The sequence below is a fragment of the Pelobates fuscus genome, chromosome 8, assembly GCF_036172605.1.
Source record: "Pelobates fuscus isolate aPelFus1 chromosome 8, aPelFus1.pri, whole genome shotgun sequence".
NCBI classification, from domain to species: domain Eukaryota; kingdom Metazoa; phylum Chordata; class Amphibia; order Anura; family Pelobatidae; genus Pelobates; species Pelobates fuscus.
In genome coordinates this window covers 909,698-926,906 of record NC_086324.1, presented here as the reverse complement: position 1 = coordinate 926,906, position 17,209 = coordinate 909,698, and the positions used below count along the sequence as shown (strand labels likewise).

General features: G+C 45.3%; 1 protein-coding gene across 1 annotated transcript in view; it reads left to right on the top strand.

Moving 5' to 3' along the window:
• The first annotated feature begins 1,262 nt into the window (after window positions 1–1,262).
• Window positions 1,263–17,209, top strand: part of GPR39 (G protein-coupled receptor 39) — a 233,928-nt gene continuing 217,981 nt past the window's right edge. The window contains exon 1 of the mRNA XM_063429131.1: window positions 1,263–2,237. Coding sequence (XP_063285201.1) covers window positions 1,370–2,237 — 868 coding nt within the window. The 5' untranslated portion in view covers window positions 1,263–1,369. The remainder of the gene's footprint in view (window positions 2,238–17,209) is intronic.

The following is a 17,209-nucleotide window of genomic DNA, read 5'->3' as shown; positions in this document are numbered from 1 at the left end:
ACATGGTGTGTTACATGGTGTGTTACATGGTGTTACATGGTGTGTTACATGGTGTGTTACATGGTGTTACATGGTGTGTTACATGGTGTGTTACATGGTGTTACATGGTGTGTTACATGGTGTGTTACAAGGTGACATTATCTCGAATTTCTATCACATGAATCACTGGGAGGCCTCCAGGGAAATGATTTACTAACAGAGCCCGGACTGAGTGAGAGCCGACTGGCAGCCCGGACTGAGTGAGAGCCGACTGGCAGCCCGGACTGAGTGCTGAGTGTGAGCCCGGACTGAGTGAGAGCCCGGACTGAGTGAGTGCTGAGTGAGAGCCCGGACTGAGTGAGTGCTGAGTGAGAGCCCGGACTAAGTGAGTGCTGAGTGAGAGCCCGGACTGAGTGAGTGCTGAGTGAGAGCCCGGACTGAGTGAGTGCTGAGTGAGAGCCCGGACTGAGTGAGTGCTGAGTGAGAGCCCGGACTGAGTGAGTGCTCACAGCCCCGGTCTCTATTAGGTGGAGTCCCCTCTCGAGAGACTGACTTCAATAAATGTTATCAGGCCCTTTGAGTGAGTGTCACTGAGTGAGTGCTTCAATCATTGTGAGTGTCTTTCTGAGTGTCTGTCTGAGTGTGAGTACTTTAATCATTGTGAGTGTCTCTCTGAGTGTCACTGAGTGTGAGTGCTTCAATCATTGTGAGTGTCTCTCTGAGTGTGAGTGCTTCAATCATTGTGAGTGTCTTTCTGAGTGTCTGTCTGAGTGTGAGTACTTTAATCATTGTGAGTGTCTCTCTGAGTGTCACTGAGTGTGAGTGCTTCAATCATTGTGAGTGTCACTGAGTGTGAGTGCTTCAATCATTGTGAGTGTCTCTCTGAGTGTCACTGAGTGTGAGTGCTTCAATCATTGTGAGTGTCACTGAGTGTGAGTGCTTCAATCATTGTGAGTGTCTCTCTGAGTGTCACTGAGTGTGAGTGCTTCAATCATTGTGAGTGTCTCTCTGAGTGTGAGTGCTTCAATCATTGTGAGTGTCTCTCTGAGTGTCACTGAGTGTGAGTGCTTCAATCATTGTGAGTGTCTCTCTGAGTGTGAGTGCTTCAATCATTGTGAGTGTCTCTCTGAGTGTCACTGAGTATGAGTGCTCCAATCATTGTGAGTGTCTCTCTGAGTGTGAGTGCTTCAATGATTGTGAGTGTCTCTGAGTGTCACTGAGTGTGAGTGCTTTAATCATTGTGAGTGTCTCTCTGAGTGTGAGTGCTCCAATCATTGTGAGTGTCACTGAGTGTGAGTGTTTTCATTCATTGTGAGTGTCTCTCCAATTGTCACAGAGTGAGAGTGCCTGAGAGATAGTGCCCCTGAGCGTGAGTGCCCTTTAGTGAGTCATGATGGACGAGCTGCCCAGTTGTGCCCAGCGCATTGACTCCTCTCATATCCCTGAGTTTGAGGTGCGGCTCGGGGTGAAGGTGACTCTCACAGTCCTGTATGGGCTTCTCTTGGTTGCTGGGCTGCTGGGCAATTCCTTAACAATTCGGGTATGCTCAGTGCTTTGCACCCGGGGCTACCTCCAGCCACCAGTCAGTCGCCACATGGTGAGCTTGGCCTGCTCAGACCTGTTGCTGCTCATTGTTGGACTGCCAGTGGAGTTGGTATGGGGGGTCTGGCTGCCCTTCTCTTCTAGCCCAGGGGACATGGCCTGCAAACTGTACTCCTTCCTCCTGGAGGCCTGTAGCTATGCCACCATCCTACATGTGGCCACCCTCAGCCTGGAGAGATACACTGCTATCTGCCACCCTTTCCGCTTCCAGGTCCTGTCTGCCTCCAAGACTAGCTACCTGCTTATCGCTTTGGCCTGGCTGAGTTCGCTGTGTGTAGCCGTTCCTCTTCTTTTTACTATGGGATCAGAATATCCACTCACCCCTACAGCAGGTCAGCATTCAAACTGCAGCTGGACATCTCAAAGTACCAACAAACTGGTCCCCACTAGTAACCTGGTCACTGCTTCTAATATAACTTTGTGCACCAACCTCTCCAACAGATGGCCAGCCTTTCAGGCCAGTGTATTCTCAGCCTTCTGTGTCTACATCGTGGTACTGGGCTCTGTGGCCTTCATGTGTCGCAGGATGATGATCGTCTTGATGGCCACCAAGAAAGGGACAGTGACTGTTAAAGGCTACGTGGGGGGTGCTGAAATGACTAGGAGCAGCTCTTCCGAAGCAAAATCGGCTCGAAAGCAAACCATCTTCTTTTTAGGTAAGAACTTTTCACCCTTGGACCATTGTCTGGGGGAACACCTCCAATCAGTATCACAGTGGGAGATTGAAGCATAATATAGGGGTCAGGGGAACTGCTAGGCTGGTTTTAAGGGGTTGGAGATCCAGTATTAAATTATTGGAGAGGTGCACAGTCTGAACTGATCACTGAAAGTATTAGCATCTTCTTTACAACATTCCAACACATTGCTCATCTTGCTTCATGCCACTCTGTAAGTTCCTCTTCTATGTAACAAGAGACACAATATTCACAAACAATTATCAGTTAATAAGAAACCATCTTGGTCCCTACTCCATCAATTGTCTTCTAACTCAACTCTGCTAGTGCTGCAATCTCTCATTCTAATACTGTTTCCTTCTGTATATGTCACTCTGCCACGAATCCATCACTCTTATACAAACCCACATAACACCTTGCCACGCATCCATCACTCTTATACAAAACCCACATAACACCTTGCCACGCATCCATCACTTTCACACAAAACCCACATAACACCTTGCCACGCATCCATCACTTTGACACAAAACCCACATAACACCTTGCCACGAATCCATCACTCTTATACAAAACCCACATAACACCTTGCCACGCATCCATCACTTTTACACAAAACCCACATAACACCTTGCCACGAATCCATCACTCTTATACAAAACCCACATAACACCTTGCCACGCATCCATCACTCTTATACAAAACCCACATAACACCTTGCCACGCATCCATCACTTTCACACAAAACCCACATAACACCTTGCCACGCATCCATCACTTTGACACAAAACCCACATAACACCTTGCCACGAATCCATCACTCTTATACAAAACCCACATAACACCTTGCCACGCATCCATCACTTTTACACAAAACCCACATAACACCTTGCCACGCATCCATCACTCTTATACAAAACCCACATAACACCTTGCCACGCATCCATCACTCTTATACAAAACCCACATAACACCTTGCCACGCATCCATCACTCTTATACAAAACCCACATAACACCTTGCCACGCATCCATCACTTTTACACAAAACCCACATAACACCTTGCCACGCATCCATCACTCTTATACAAAACCCACATAACACCTTGCCACGCATCCATCACTTTTACACAAAACCCACATAACACCTTGCCACGCATCCATCACTTTTACACAAAACCCACATAACACCTTGCCACGCATCCATCACTTTTACACAAAACCCACATAACACCTTGCCACGCATCCATCACTTTGACACAAAACCCACATAACACCTTGCCACGCATCCATCACTCTTATACAAAACCCACATAACACCTTGCCACGCATCCATCACTCTTATACAAAACCCACATAACACCTTGCCACGCATCCATCACTTTTACACAAAACCCACATAACACCTTGCCACGCATCCATCACTCTTATACAAAACCCACATAACACCTTGCCACGCATCCATCACTTTTACACAAAACCCACATAACACCTTGCCACGCATCCATCACTTTTACACAAAACCCACATAACACCTTGCCACGCATCCATCACTCTTATACAAAACCCACATAACACCTTGCCACGCATCCATCACTTTTACACAAAACCCACATAACACCTTGCCACGCATCCATCACTCTTATACAAAACCCACATAACACCTTGCCACGCATCCATCACTTTTACACAAAACCCACATAACACCTTGCCACGCATCCATCACTTTTACACAAAACCCACATAACACCTTGCCACGCATCCATCACTTTGACACAAAACCCACATAACACCTTGCCACGCATATCTTACTCTTTTACAAATTCATGTGTTACACCCATAGCACTTCAGAATCTACACAAATCCTACATCACGTGTTACACCCATAGCACCCATAGCACCCACACAAGTCCCACATTGCAAGTTACACTGATAGCACATACTCAGCACCCAAACAAATCCTACATCACGTGGTACACCCATAGCACCCATAGCACCCATAGCACCCACACAAGTCCCACATTGCAAGTTACACTGATAGCACATACTCAGCACCCAAACAAATCCTACATCAAGTCATGCATACATTGCACATACAACACACACACAAATCTAACTCTATATGGTGCAGATCCATACGTGTAAAGCAAATGGAAACCACAGCATGTAGCACGATCACTAGTGATGTCGCAAACATAACATTTTCGGTTGGCGAACGGGAACTTCCGCAAATGTTCGCGAACCGGGCGAACCGCCATAGACTTCAATGGGCAGACGAATTTTAAAACCCACAGGGACTTTTTCTGGCCACAAAAGTGATGGAAAAGTTGTTTCAAGGGGACTAACACCTGGACTGTGGCATGCCGGAGGGGGATCGATGGCAAAACTCCCATGGAAAATTACATAGTTGATGCAGAGTCTGGTTTTAATCCATAAAGGGCATAAATCACCTAACATTCCTAAATCACAATGGATATGGATTGACACCTGACATATGACATATTGACACCTTGACATATGGATTGACACCTCAGAGACCCTGATACACACTGACACAGAGCAGAATAGGGACTATTCCCCCTATATAGGGTCACTTGGCAGGTATGGATTGACACCTGTCCTCAGAGACCATGTTACACACTGACACAGAGCAGAATAGTGACTGTTCCCCCTACATATGGTCACTTGGCAGATATGGATTGACACCTGTCCTCAGAGACCCTGATATACACTGACACAGAGCAGAATAGGGACTGTTCCCCTTACATAGGGTCACTTGGCAGATATGGATTGACACCTGTCCTAAGGATCCCTGATACACACTGACACAGAGCAGAATAGGGACTGTTCCTCCTACATAGGGTCACTTGGCAGATATGGATTGACACCTGTCCTCAGAGACCATGATACACACTGAAGCAGAGCAGAATAGAGACTGTTCCCCCTACATAGGGTCACTTGGCAGATATGGATTGACACCTGTCCTCAGGGACCCTGATACACACTGACACAGAGCAGAATAGGGACTGTTCCCCCTACATAGGGTCACTTGGCAGATATGGATTGACACCTGTCCTCAGGGACCCTGATACACACTGACACAGAGCAGAATAGGGACTGTTTCCCCTACATAGGGTCACTTGGCAGATATGGATTGACACCTGTCCTCAGGGACCCTGATACACACTGACACAGAGCAGAATAGGGACTGTTTCCCCTACATAGGGTCACTTGGCAGATATGTATTGACACCTGTCCTCAGAGACCATGATACACACTGACAGAGCAGAATAGGGAATATTCACTAAATGCCAAACATTGTTATACAGGGGAATATTCAGTAAATAAGGATAAGGGGGGGGGGACTCCCCCCTGGCCCCCACCCCTGCGCGGTGGGTGGGGGCCATAAATCACAATGCGGGGGGACCTACTGTCCTCCCGCCCGCCCCCACCTGTGAGCGGTGGGTTGGGGCCATAAAAATAATGAAATGAGGGGGGGGACCTACTGTATGATGTTGTATCGATCAGGTAGTGTAAGGGTTACGCCCGCTTCACAGTGACAGACCAAACTCCCCGTTAAAGGCACCGCAAACAACCAACAAAGGTTGGATACCAAGCTAGCCAATTCCTTGTCTTCACTGATGTCATTGAAGGTCTCTTCCTCCACCCAGCCACGTACAACACCAAGGGTCCCCGAAAGGTGACAACAAGCCCCCTGGGACGCCTGCTGTGTTTGGTATTCCACCTCCTCAAAGCCACCTTCCTCCTCTGACTCCTCTTCTTCAGACTCCCCTCTCTGCGTTGCCTCTCTCGGCGTTATTATAAGGTGTGTTAAGTAGTACTATTCTTATCAGTTTAATCCCTGTTACGAGTAGAGGGCTTTTTCCTTGTTTCACCAAACCCCTTCAAAGATGGAAAAAGCGGTATGAGTGGAAGAAACGAGGAAATGTGGTCAGGTGGTGGTGCCAGCCCCACCGAGGGCTTGTACCCAGGTATGCTAATAAACTGAAAAAAGAAAAAATCTCCCAAGAAGGAGATCTAAAACTGGCATAGGAAAAGGTTAGACAACTATAATAAAGTGATACCTACAAATCCTAGTGAGCATAGGTGTATAATAGAGGGAGAAAGGGAAAGCAGAGTAATGCTTCCTAATACCGTGGTTAGAACCCTTTGTTAAAGTAAATTGAGTAATGGTCTTTATTGTATAATTTATAAATAACAAAGGGATACTATACTCATTCCCCCATAGTGGCTAATTGTGTAATAATGGTAATACTATTACCTATTATATAATATTGCCAGGGGCAAGGAAATTCCCTCTAAATAGATGGGTATAGGCAGAGAGTATAGAGACCGGCGTGATAAAGTGTCAATAAGGTGATATAAAGTTAAATGTATCACAGACACACAGCCACCCTTTCTCTTAGCTAGTTTCCAGAAATGCTGGATACCTAGAATGGCTATAAAGACCCAGAGAGGTCTAAGAAGAATCCTCTAAACTAGCCCTAATCTCCTTAAACACCTTCAAGGGTGTTCTAAGCTAAAGCTCAATCTAAACGTTTAGATGACTGCCTGATTTCCCATCACAGATGCTGACTAGGAATAACAGTGTGCAAGACAAAGAGTGGGTCTAAGTGCCCATAGTGCAGTAAAGTGTCCCTAGTGAAGTGAAAAAGAGAATAACGAGCTCGCGCCCAAGAGAATAACGAGCTGGCGCCCTATCAGGGGACGTGTATATGGCATCGATTTTAGGAACCGGGAGATGGAAAAAGATGCTTGGTCGGTCCTCCTACTTCAAATTTGGGGCACTGCGCGTGCAATCTAATGTGCCACCAGATAGGAGTGGTGTGTTAAGTAGTACTATTCCAATCAGTTTAATTCCTGTTATGTGCCTTTTTTTTTGGTTTGGTTTTTGAAGCCACAGTGCAGCACCAGAGGGCTGAAAAATTAGGCATGTACACATGCCTGAAAAATTAGGTATTGTTGCAGCCGCTGCTGTAGCAGCGGCAAGAAAAATTGAAGTTTGTTTCCCAGGCAGAAAGTGCCCTAAAACATTGCGGCTTGAACCCTAGTTGGTGGCGGATAAGTCACGCAAGTCAACCGGCATTCAGAGCTAAAATACAGCAGCGTGTGGACCATTTTTAGCCCAAGGCAGCGCATCTCATCAGGCCTTTTTTAGTCGAATGTATCGCCCACTGTCAGTCTCTTCGGGATCCATCCCTCATTCATCTTAATAAAGGTGAGGTAATCTAGACTTTTTTCACCTAGGCGACTTCTCTTCTCAGTGACAATACCTCCTGCTGCACTGAAGGTCCTTTCTGACAGGACACTTGAAGCGGGGCAGGCCAGAAGTTCTATCGCAAATTGGGATAGCTCAGGCCACAGGTCAAGCCTGCACACCCAGTAGTGAAGGGGTTCATCGCTCCTCAGAGTGTCGATATCTGCAGTTAAGGTGAGGTAGTCTGCTACCTGCCGGTCGAGTCGTTCTCTGAGGGTGGATCCCAAAGGGCTGTGGCCATGCGTAGGACTTAAAAAGCTCTGCATGTCCTCCATAAACAACACGTCTGTAAAGCGTCCTGTCCTGGCGTGGTTGTGGGAGGAGGAGGATGACTTTCACCTCTTCCCCTGTTAGATTCCCGTTGTGCTATGACATCACCCTTATACGCTGTGTAAAGCATACTTTTTAATTGATTTTGGAACTGCTGCATCCTTTCCGACTTGTTGTAATTTGGTAACATTTCAACAACTTTCTGCTTATACTGGGGGTCTAGTAGCATGGACACCCAGTACAGGTTGTTCTCCTTCAGCCTTTTTATATGAGGGTCCCTCAACAGGCACGACAGCATGAAAGACCCCATTTGCACAAGGTTGGATGCCGAGCTACTCATTTCCCGTTCCTCCTCCTCAGTGATCTGAAGGTATGAAGGTATGTTCTTCCCCCCAGCCACGTACAACACCACGGGTACCAGATAGGTGACAACGAGCACCCTGGGATGCCTGTTGTGGTTGGTCTTCCTCCTCCTCCTCAAAGCCACATTCCTCCTCTGACTCCTCTTCCTCACAATCCTCTTCCAGTGTTGCCGCAGGTCCAGCAAGCGATGCTGATAAGGCTGTTTCTGGTGGTGATGGTGACCACAACTCTTCCTCTTCACGCTCATCTACGGCCTGATCCAGCACTCTTCGCAGGGCACACTCCAGGAAGAAAACAAATGGTATGATGTCGCTGATGGTGCCTTCGGTGCGACTGACTAGGTTTGTCACCTCCTCAAAAGGACGCATGAGTCTACAGGCATTGCGCATGAGCGTCCAGTAACGTGGCAAAAAAATCCCCAGCTCCCCAGAGGCTGTCCTAGCACCCTGGTCATACAAATATTCATTAACAGCTTTTTCTTGTTGGAGCAGGCGGTCGAACATTAGGAGTGTTGAATTCCAACGTGTCGGGCTGTCGCAAATCAAGCGCCTCACTGGCATGTTGTTTCACCGCTGGATATCTGCAAAGTGTGCCATGGCCGTGTAGGAACGCCTGAAATGGCCACACACCTTCCTGGCCTGCTTCAGGACGTCCTGTAAGCCTGTGTACTTATGCACAAAGCGTTGTACGATCAGATTACACACATGTGCCATGCACGGCACATGTGTCAACTTGCCCAACTTCAATGCCGCCAACAAATTTGTTCCGTTGTCACAAACCACTTTGCCGATCTCCAGTTGCTGCGGAGTCAGCCACTTTTCCACCTGTGCGTTCAGGGCGGACAGGAGTGCTTGTCCAGTGTGACTCTCTGCTTTCAAGCAAGTCAAACCCAAGACGGCGTGACACTGCTGTATCCGGGATGTGGAATAGTACCTGGGGAGCTGGGGGGGTGCCGTTGATGTGGAGCAAGACGCAGCAGCAGAAGAGGACTCACCCGAGGAGGTTATGGAAGAGGATGGAGTAGGAGGAGTAGAGGAGGTGGCGGTGTCAACAACTCCTCTGCAGAGCCACGCATTCCATGCTTGGCAGCCGTCAGCAGGTTTACCCAATGCGCAGTGTAGGTGATATACCTGCCCTGACCATGCTTTGCAGACCAGGTATCAGTGGTCAGATGGACCCTTGCCCCAACACTGTGTGCCAGACATGCCATTACTTCCTTTTGCACATTTGAGTACAGGTTGGGGATTGCCTTTTGTGAAAAGAAATTTCGTCCGGGTACCTTCCACTGCGGTGTCCCAATAGCAACAAATTTTTTGAACGCCTCAGACTCCACCAGCTTGTATGGTAAAAGCTGGCAGGCTAATAGTTCAGACAAGCCAGCTGTCAGACGCCGGGCAAGGGGGTGACTTTCTGACATTGGCTTCTTACGCTCAAACATGTCCTTGACAGACACCTGACTGTGGGCAGATGAGCGGGAACTGCTCAAGGCGAGAGACGGAGTGGCGGATGGTTGAGAAGGGGCAAGGAGGACAGCAGTGGTTGATGTGGCTGAAGATGCTGGACCAGGAGGAGGATGGCGGCTTTGAGTTTGTGTGCTGCTTGTACTCATGTGTTGATCCCATAGGCGTTTGTGATGTGCGATCATGTGCCTACGCAAAGCAGTTGTACCTAGGTGGGTGTTGGACTTCCCACGACTCAGTTTCTTTTGGCACAGGTTGCAAATGGCATCGCTGTTGTCAGAGGCAGACACACAAAATAAATTCCACACTGCTGAGCTCTGCAATGACGGCATTCTGGTGGCTGTCTGACTGTGCCACTAGCTCCTTGCGACGACCTCCCCCTGCTTCCAACTTGTCTCCTCCTCCTCTCTGTCTCCCCATCTGAACTTTCGCCCTGTTCTTCTTCTTGCCGAGCGGGCACCCACGTGACATCCATGGATGCATCGTCATCATCAACCGCTTCACTTGTATCTGACAACTCAGCAAAGGAAGCAGCAGCGGGTACAACATCATCATCATCACACCGTACGTCCATGTGTGTAATGCTGCCTGACTGAGACATATCCCTGTTATCTACATCCTCTGGCAATAATAGTTGCGCATCACTCATTTCTTCAAACGGATGTGTAAATAACTCCTCTGACAGATAAAGTGAAGAGGCTGTGGTGCTAGTGTTGGTGGTGGCGGCAGGCGGGTGAGTGGTATCTTGAGAGATGCTCGAAGCTAAGCTGGAGGAGGATGGTGCGTCAAGGATCCGAGCGGAAGCTGTAGAAGATTGGGTGTCCTGTGTTAGCCAATCAACTATGTCCTCAGAACTTTTCATTATTCTAGGGCAAAAGGGAATCACAGCACCACGACCACGACGGCCCCTGCGGGGTGGCCTGCCTCTGCCTGTCATTTTTGGGGGGATTAGTGCTACTATGCGTGCAAGCTACTGTGAGACCAGATATGAGTGGCAATGTGCACTGGCAGAGGTTGGCAGAGTACACACTGTAGGCCTGACACCTGCTTGAAAACAACTAACTGCTATGCGATCTATAACAGTGAAAAAAGTTTTTGGGTTTTTAAATGCACGCTATTGTGACACCAGATATGAGTGGAACTGTGCAATGGCAGAGGTTGGCAGAGTACACGCTGTAGACCTGACACCCGCTTGCAGACAACTAACTGCTATTCAATCTATAACAGTGAAAAAAGTTTTTTGTTTTTTAAATGCAATCTATTGCGACACCAGATAAGAGTGGCAATGTGCACTGGCAGAGGTTGGCAGAGTACACACTGTAGGCCTGACACACAGACTCTTGCAGACAACTAACTGCTATTCAATCTAATACAGTGAAAATATTTTTTTGTTTTTAAATGCAAGCTTAAGCTATTGTGACACCAGATATGAGTGGTGGCACGGGGCATGTGGGCACAGTATCCATTGTGAGCCTGACACAGAAGCTGGCAGACAACTAACTGCTATTCAATCTATTACAGTGAATAAAAATGTGTTTTTAAATGCAAGCTTAAGCTATTGTGACACCAGATATGAGTGGTGGCACTGGGCAAGTGGGCACAGTATCCACTGTGAGCCTGACACAGAAGCTGGCAGGCAGGCAGGCAACTGCAATTAGATTACACAGAAAAAAAAAGCAGGCTGATGTTCTAGCCCTAAAAAGGGCTTTTTGGGGTGCTGTCCTTACAGCAGAGATCAGATGAGTCCTTCAGGATTGTAGTGGACACTGAATACCCTAGCCTAGCTATCAATTTCCCTATCAAATGAGCAGCAGCTACACTTTCCCTCCTCTAAGAATGCAGCTTCAGAATGAATCTAAAATGGATGCTGTCTAGGAGGTGGGAGGGTCTGGGAGGGAGGGTGTGCTGCTGATTGGCTGGAATGTGTCTGCTGACCGTTAGGTACAGGGTCAAAGTTTACTCAATGATGACGAATAGGGGGCGGATCGAACCGCGCATATGTTCGCCCACCGTGGCGAACGCGAACACTCTATGTTCGCCAGGAACTATTCACCAGTGAACCGTTCGGTACATCACTAACGATCAGTATATGTTGCAGCACCATTTTTCACTGTTATGTAATACTTGTACCTACATGAAAGGACTCTACAACAATATTGAATGGAGCACCCACTGGTTCAGATATCACATTCTGCTTAATGACAGAATGTACAGGTTATGATGTTGTAGAGGTGAGACTGGCCCCTTGAGCTCAGTTTTACTCCAGTCTTTCTCAGTTTACAACTTCAACTATGTAATGTATGTTGTAATAACTCCATGCAGATCCCATATTAGAGAGTATATCATGGAAGACACCATGAAGATCCATATTTATTAAACATTTTTTTTTTTACAAATAAAGGTCCATATTATAGTAAAAACCAAAGAAAAACAAGTTACCTGCACCCTCTCCTTAATCCCTATGTATTTTTAAACAAATGGAGGTTTTTTAGTTACCTCCATTGGCCATGAGAGGATGAGCACATGGTTAGAGTTAGGACCCACCTAGGGGGGGTCTGCCTTGACGTTGGCAGGTGGGCTCATCCTCTCATGGCCATTGGAGTAACTAAAATGCCTCCATTTGTTTAAAAATACATAGGGATAAAGGAGAGAGCGCAGGTAACTTGTTTTTCTTTGGTTTTTACTATATATTGGGGCTGATGTGTACTGTGGTTGTTGCTGCCGCCCAGTGATGGGAGTGAGCGCAGGACTTTTCTTTCTGCATTTATTAGAGTGAGATTTGAAAAAAAGGAGGGTGGTGAAAACCAAAGAAATAGAAGAAAGATACATTATATAAAGTATCTCAACCAAAAAGGTCATATAGGTCTTAATCAAGGAAACAAACTGGGTCAATACCTATATTTAGACCCTTTGGTTCTAGGGTTCCCAATTTATGTATCCAAAACGTTTCCCTTTGGGATAATTTCTTGACCCTATCGCCACCTCGCCAGAATGGAAAAACCCTTTCGATACCCATGCATTTGAAATCCCTAAATGTAAAGGATGGGCAATTGGAACAGTGAGCTGGAACAGAATGAGTTGTCAGTCCCTTCCTAATATTGTTCAGATGCTCGAGTATTCTGATTTTCAAGATCCTTTTTGTTCGGCCCACATACTGTTTGCCACACGGACACTGCAGTAAATAAAGTACATAGTCCGTGTGGCAACTGATCTCTGATTTCACTTTAAACCTTTCCCCAGTAACGGAGCTACACAATTCCACAGTTCTTAGCATAGATATGGTAGTGCAGGCTTTACAAGACCCGCAGCCCCTGAAAAAACCTGAATCTGGAGGAGTGTTGGTATTAGGATATTTAATAGCATAGCTAGGAGCTAATAGATTCTTAAAATTCTTGTTCTTGCTTTATAGATCACCGTAGGGCGGTCTGATAGAGACCTTCCCAAAACTGGGTCCTGTAGCAAAATCGTCCAAAATTCTTGTAGACTCCTTTTGATTTTATAATGGTCAGTATTATATTGGGTTATAAACGACGACTTAGCGTTCGCATTAGTTTCGCTCACAATGGGTTTGTCCTCCAACAGTAAATTGCGTTTCAATGAACTAATGGAGGGAATCTCCTTATCTGATGTATTTTTATTATAACCCCTATCAATAAACTTTCTCTTAAAATACTGAACAAAATCTTGAAAAGCAACCGAAAACCCTCTCCAATAATAATATCATCATCAATATATCGCTGCCATAGGACCAGGCTCTCCCTCCAGCTATGCCCCGACCACACGAAGAGCTCCTCCCATCTCCTCATGTAGGTGTTGGCATAGCTGGGGGTGAACCTAGTACCCATGGCGGTCCCTGTGATCTGTAAATAATAATCGCCATTAAAAAATAAATCATTTTGATCTAGAATGAATTGAACTGAGGATAAAATAAACTCCCTTTGGCCTGCAGATAGTGTGTTGTCCCCAGACATGTAGTGGTCAATTGACTCCAATCCCAAGTGATGGCTAATTACGGTGTACAGAGAGGTCACATCTAGTGTGGCCCAACTGTACTCCGAACTCCATTCAATACATTCCAACTCTTGTAGAAAAGATTTTGTATCCCGAACATAAGAAGGTGCATACCCCCCTGTGCATACTTTTGTAAAAAGGAATCAACATAAGCGGATAAATTAGCGGTTAATGAATTAACCCCGCTAATGATGGGGCGACCTGGTGGATTAGGGAGGTGATTATGTGTTTTGGGGAGAAAGTAAAAAAATTGGGATAACAGGGTTCTTCTGAAATAAAAAATCAAAGTTCTTTTGTGTAATGATCCCGTTATTTTTTGCTTCATCCAATAAAGTCCTAAGTTCCGAATTGAAACAGAAAGTAGGGTCATTGGAAAGAATTGTATATGTGTTCCTGTCCCCCAGAATATTAGCTGATTCTTCTAGATAATAGGAGGTGGTCATCAACACTATACCACCCCCTTTATCTGCCTCCCTGATTATTAGATCATCACGTTCCATTACATTTTTAAGAATTATTTCCTGTCTCCTTGTAAGGTTAGAGGTTCATGATCTTTTTTTTATCTTTTGTGTTAAAAGACTGGAACATTTGATTAACCATATGTTCGAATGTTTCTAGAAAAGGGCCCTTACTTTGTATGGGAAAAAAATGTGACTTCGGTTGAAATTAATAATTAGTAAGGGTTGGTAAAGTATTCAAAATATTGTCTAGAGGTGGCGGATTTAAAAGAAAGTGTCTCTTAATAGTTAATGAACGAATTAACTTTTTTAAATCTATAAAAAGATTGAAGTCATTAGAGGTCTTACTAGGGGCAAACCACGTTCCCTGAGACAATAGACTAATCTCTTCAACCGTCAAAGGGGTCTCAGTTAAATTAAAAATGCCATTATCAATCTCCCTTTTTTCAAGTGAATATGTAACCTGTGGTAACTGAATTAGTCCTCTGTTCTCACCCTTTTCGTGGGGGAATTCTGATACAGGTGAGAAAATCTGTTGGGATGTTCCCAAGTTTCCATCCTGGGACGGAAATAATTGGTTATTGCTTTTTCCTTTGGGCCCCGGGGTCTCCCCTGAAATCTAAAATAACCTGAATTTGTTCTTCAGATAAGGTGTTCATTAAAGGAAGATTATCAGAAATGCACACTGCTAACATTTGTGTTCGCAATAGATTTGAGTCATGTCAAGTATAATATGTCTCTTAAACAATTATGTAAGGTAAATCAAGCAAAAAAGTTAATAGTGATAATCACTTCTTTTTCCTGAGGTAAAATATTAATTTTAAAATTGAACCTAAGCGGTAAAATATGATAATGAAACTAATTATCTAGGACTAAAATGGATGAAAAACTTTTTACATTGAAAAAACAGTAGTGAAATAATTTAACAGTAATTACCGAAATTATCAGACGACCGGATCGGCCACGGTGGAACGCACGCTTGAAACGCATGACATCATCGCGCAGAGGCCTGGTGATGTCAGAAAAGGCAGAACCAGGAAGTCAATCATACTTCACTGGATACAGCTGAGAAGATTAAAGCACCTATTGGATGAAAGCTAGTGGCTGGGTAAGGGGTATATAAAGTCTGGGGAAGGGAGAAGGTTGATATGCACTTTGCATTCTGTCTGAATAGCACTGGGTGGGACCATACTACATCTGCTAACACTAACTTTGATGTAAGTCAATATATTAGCATTTTGCACGTTACTTGGTTGCTATTTAACTGGATTGCACCTTGTCTCTCCTTATGTCAAGATATACAAAGCTCAAGAGCGTGAACAGATCTACATCTATTATACTGAAGGCTCTTTTATCTTTTCCAAATTGTGAATGGCCATTTGGCGTATTATTTCACTATAATTTGGTTATACAGTTTTGCACTATGTTGTGCAATTTGGTCCCTGACAGAACAACGCCTATTTTTATACATTGAAGTTTATGAATTTACCAGGTTACACCCCCTGGGCTGTCAATCAGACACCCAGTCCTGTTACTTCCTGGTTTGTTTAGCTCAGTGGAGATAAACTCAAGAGGCAGCAACTGCCCAGAGCACCTGCCTTGCAAAGACTTCTCATTGAGCTGCATTGGGAAGTCTGTGATTGGACAGACACAGAAAGTCTGGGCGGGGTTAGAAGGGGAGGGATTGCAAAGGCTGCAGACAAGAGATCTACAGATCTCTTGTGGGTTTTAGATCTAACCCCCAATGGAAAAAAATAGTATAATTAAATGCATGCATGTTTTTATCGGAGTATATCTACTAAACAATGATTTTGTATTAGGGTAGTGGAGTGTCCCTTTCACGTTCGTGCTATTTGGAGCAGTAAAGGAAGTAATAGTGTAATACTCGCCTCCTCTCTGGGATAAAATACTGTGTGTCCGGTGTTATTAATGTTTGCTACCTTATCACAGAGTTAAACTGTCCCTACAGAAGAATGCTTTTTGTGCTTTGGGGTGTTATCGATGTATGTTCACAGCCGCCCACGTGTCTGCAATAGAAATTCTGTTGGTCTTTATTGCTGCCATTGGTTCCTGTAATGATATCTTGCTTTTAGTGGGAACTTGATTTGGGACTGTTTGCCTGCCACATTTTTCCTGCACCTTCCTTCATTTGGGGGTGCATTTACTGAAATCGTTACAGATCCTTTTCATGTTTAATTAGTTCTTTCCCTTATTAAGTGAATACAATTAATTAGCCAGCAAAGCGCAGCAGTCCGTGTATTTAAAATCTGATAAAGCTGCAGGTTTCTTATAAAAAGCTTTTAACGGAGAACAGGTCTAATAAATTGGATTCACATTTATCTTTCACACAAATCTAATGTTGTAGCATTTTTCTAGAGCATTTTGTCAGTTTGAAAGCTGAGTATATTATTATACATATTCCCTTTAATTAGCATGTTGGGCTGCATTGAAGGATGAGATCGATTTAAAGATGGTTACACTGCTTGAAGTCAAGTTCTTCTGATGAAAGTCATTTGCTGTTCATGAATGCCAAGACATTGCCGTACCTAGATTATGGCACGTGCCCTGGGCGCCACTCGAAGAGGCCAGGTAGGCAGCTTGTTTTATTCTGTTAGCCCTGCTGCTGGTTCCGAGTGAGTCGGAGAGCAGCCACCGGATGTTCACAGCATGCTCTGACTCGCTGAATGTCCAACTGCGAAGGAGCGATTACTGAGGTTTGCATCTGCCGGTGGCACAAACCTCATGCTCCCCTGCTGCCAATCAGGGATTGTAGACTCAAATAGACCTCCTCAGTAAAGGAGGAGACTATATTTAAAAGAAGAAAAACTACCACAACAAGAGGACATAGTCTTAAATTAGAGGGGCAAAGGTTTAAAAATAATACCAGGAAGTATTACTTTACTGAGAGGGTAGTGGATGCATGGGATAGCCTTCCAGCTGAAGTGGTAGAGGTTAACACAGTAAAGGAGTTTAAGCATGCGTGGGATAGGCATAAGGCTATCCTAACTATAAGATAAGGCCAGGGACTAATGAAAGTATTTAGAAAACTGGGCAGACTAGATGGGCCGAATGCAGTGGCGTACATACCAGGGTCGCAGGGGTCGCGGCTGCGACCG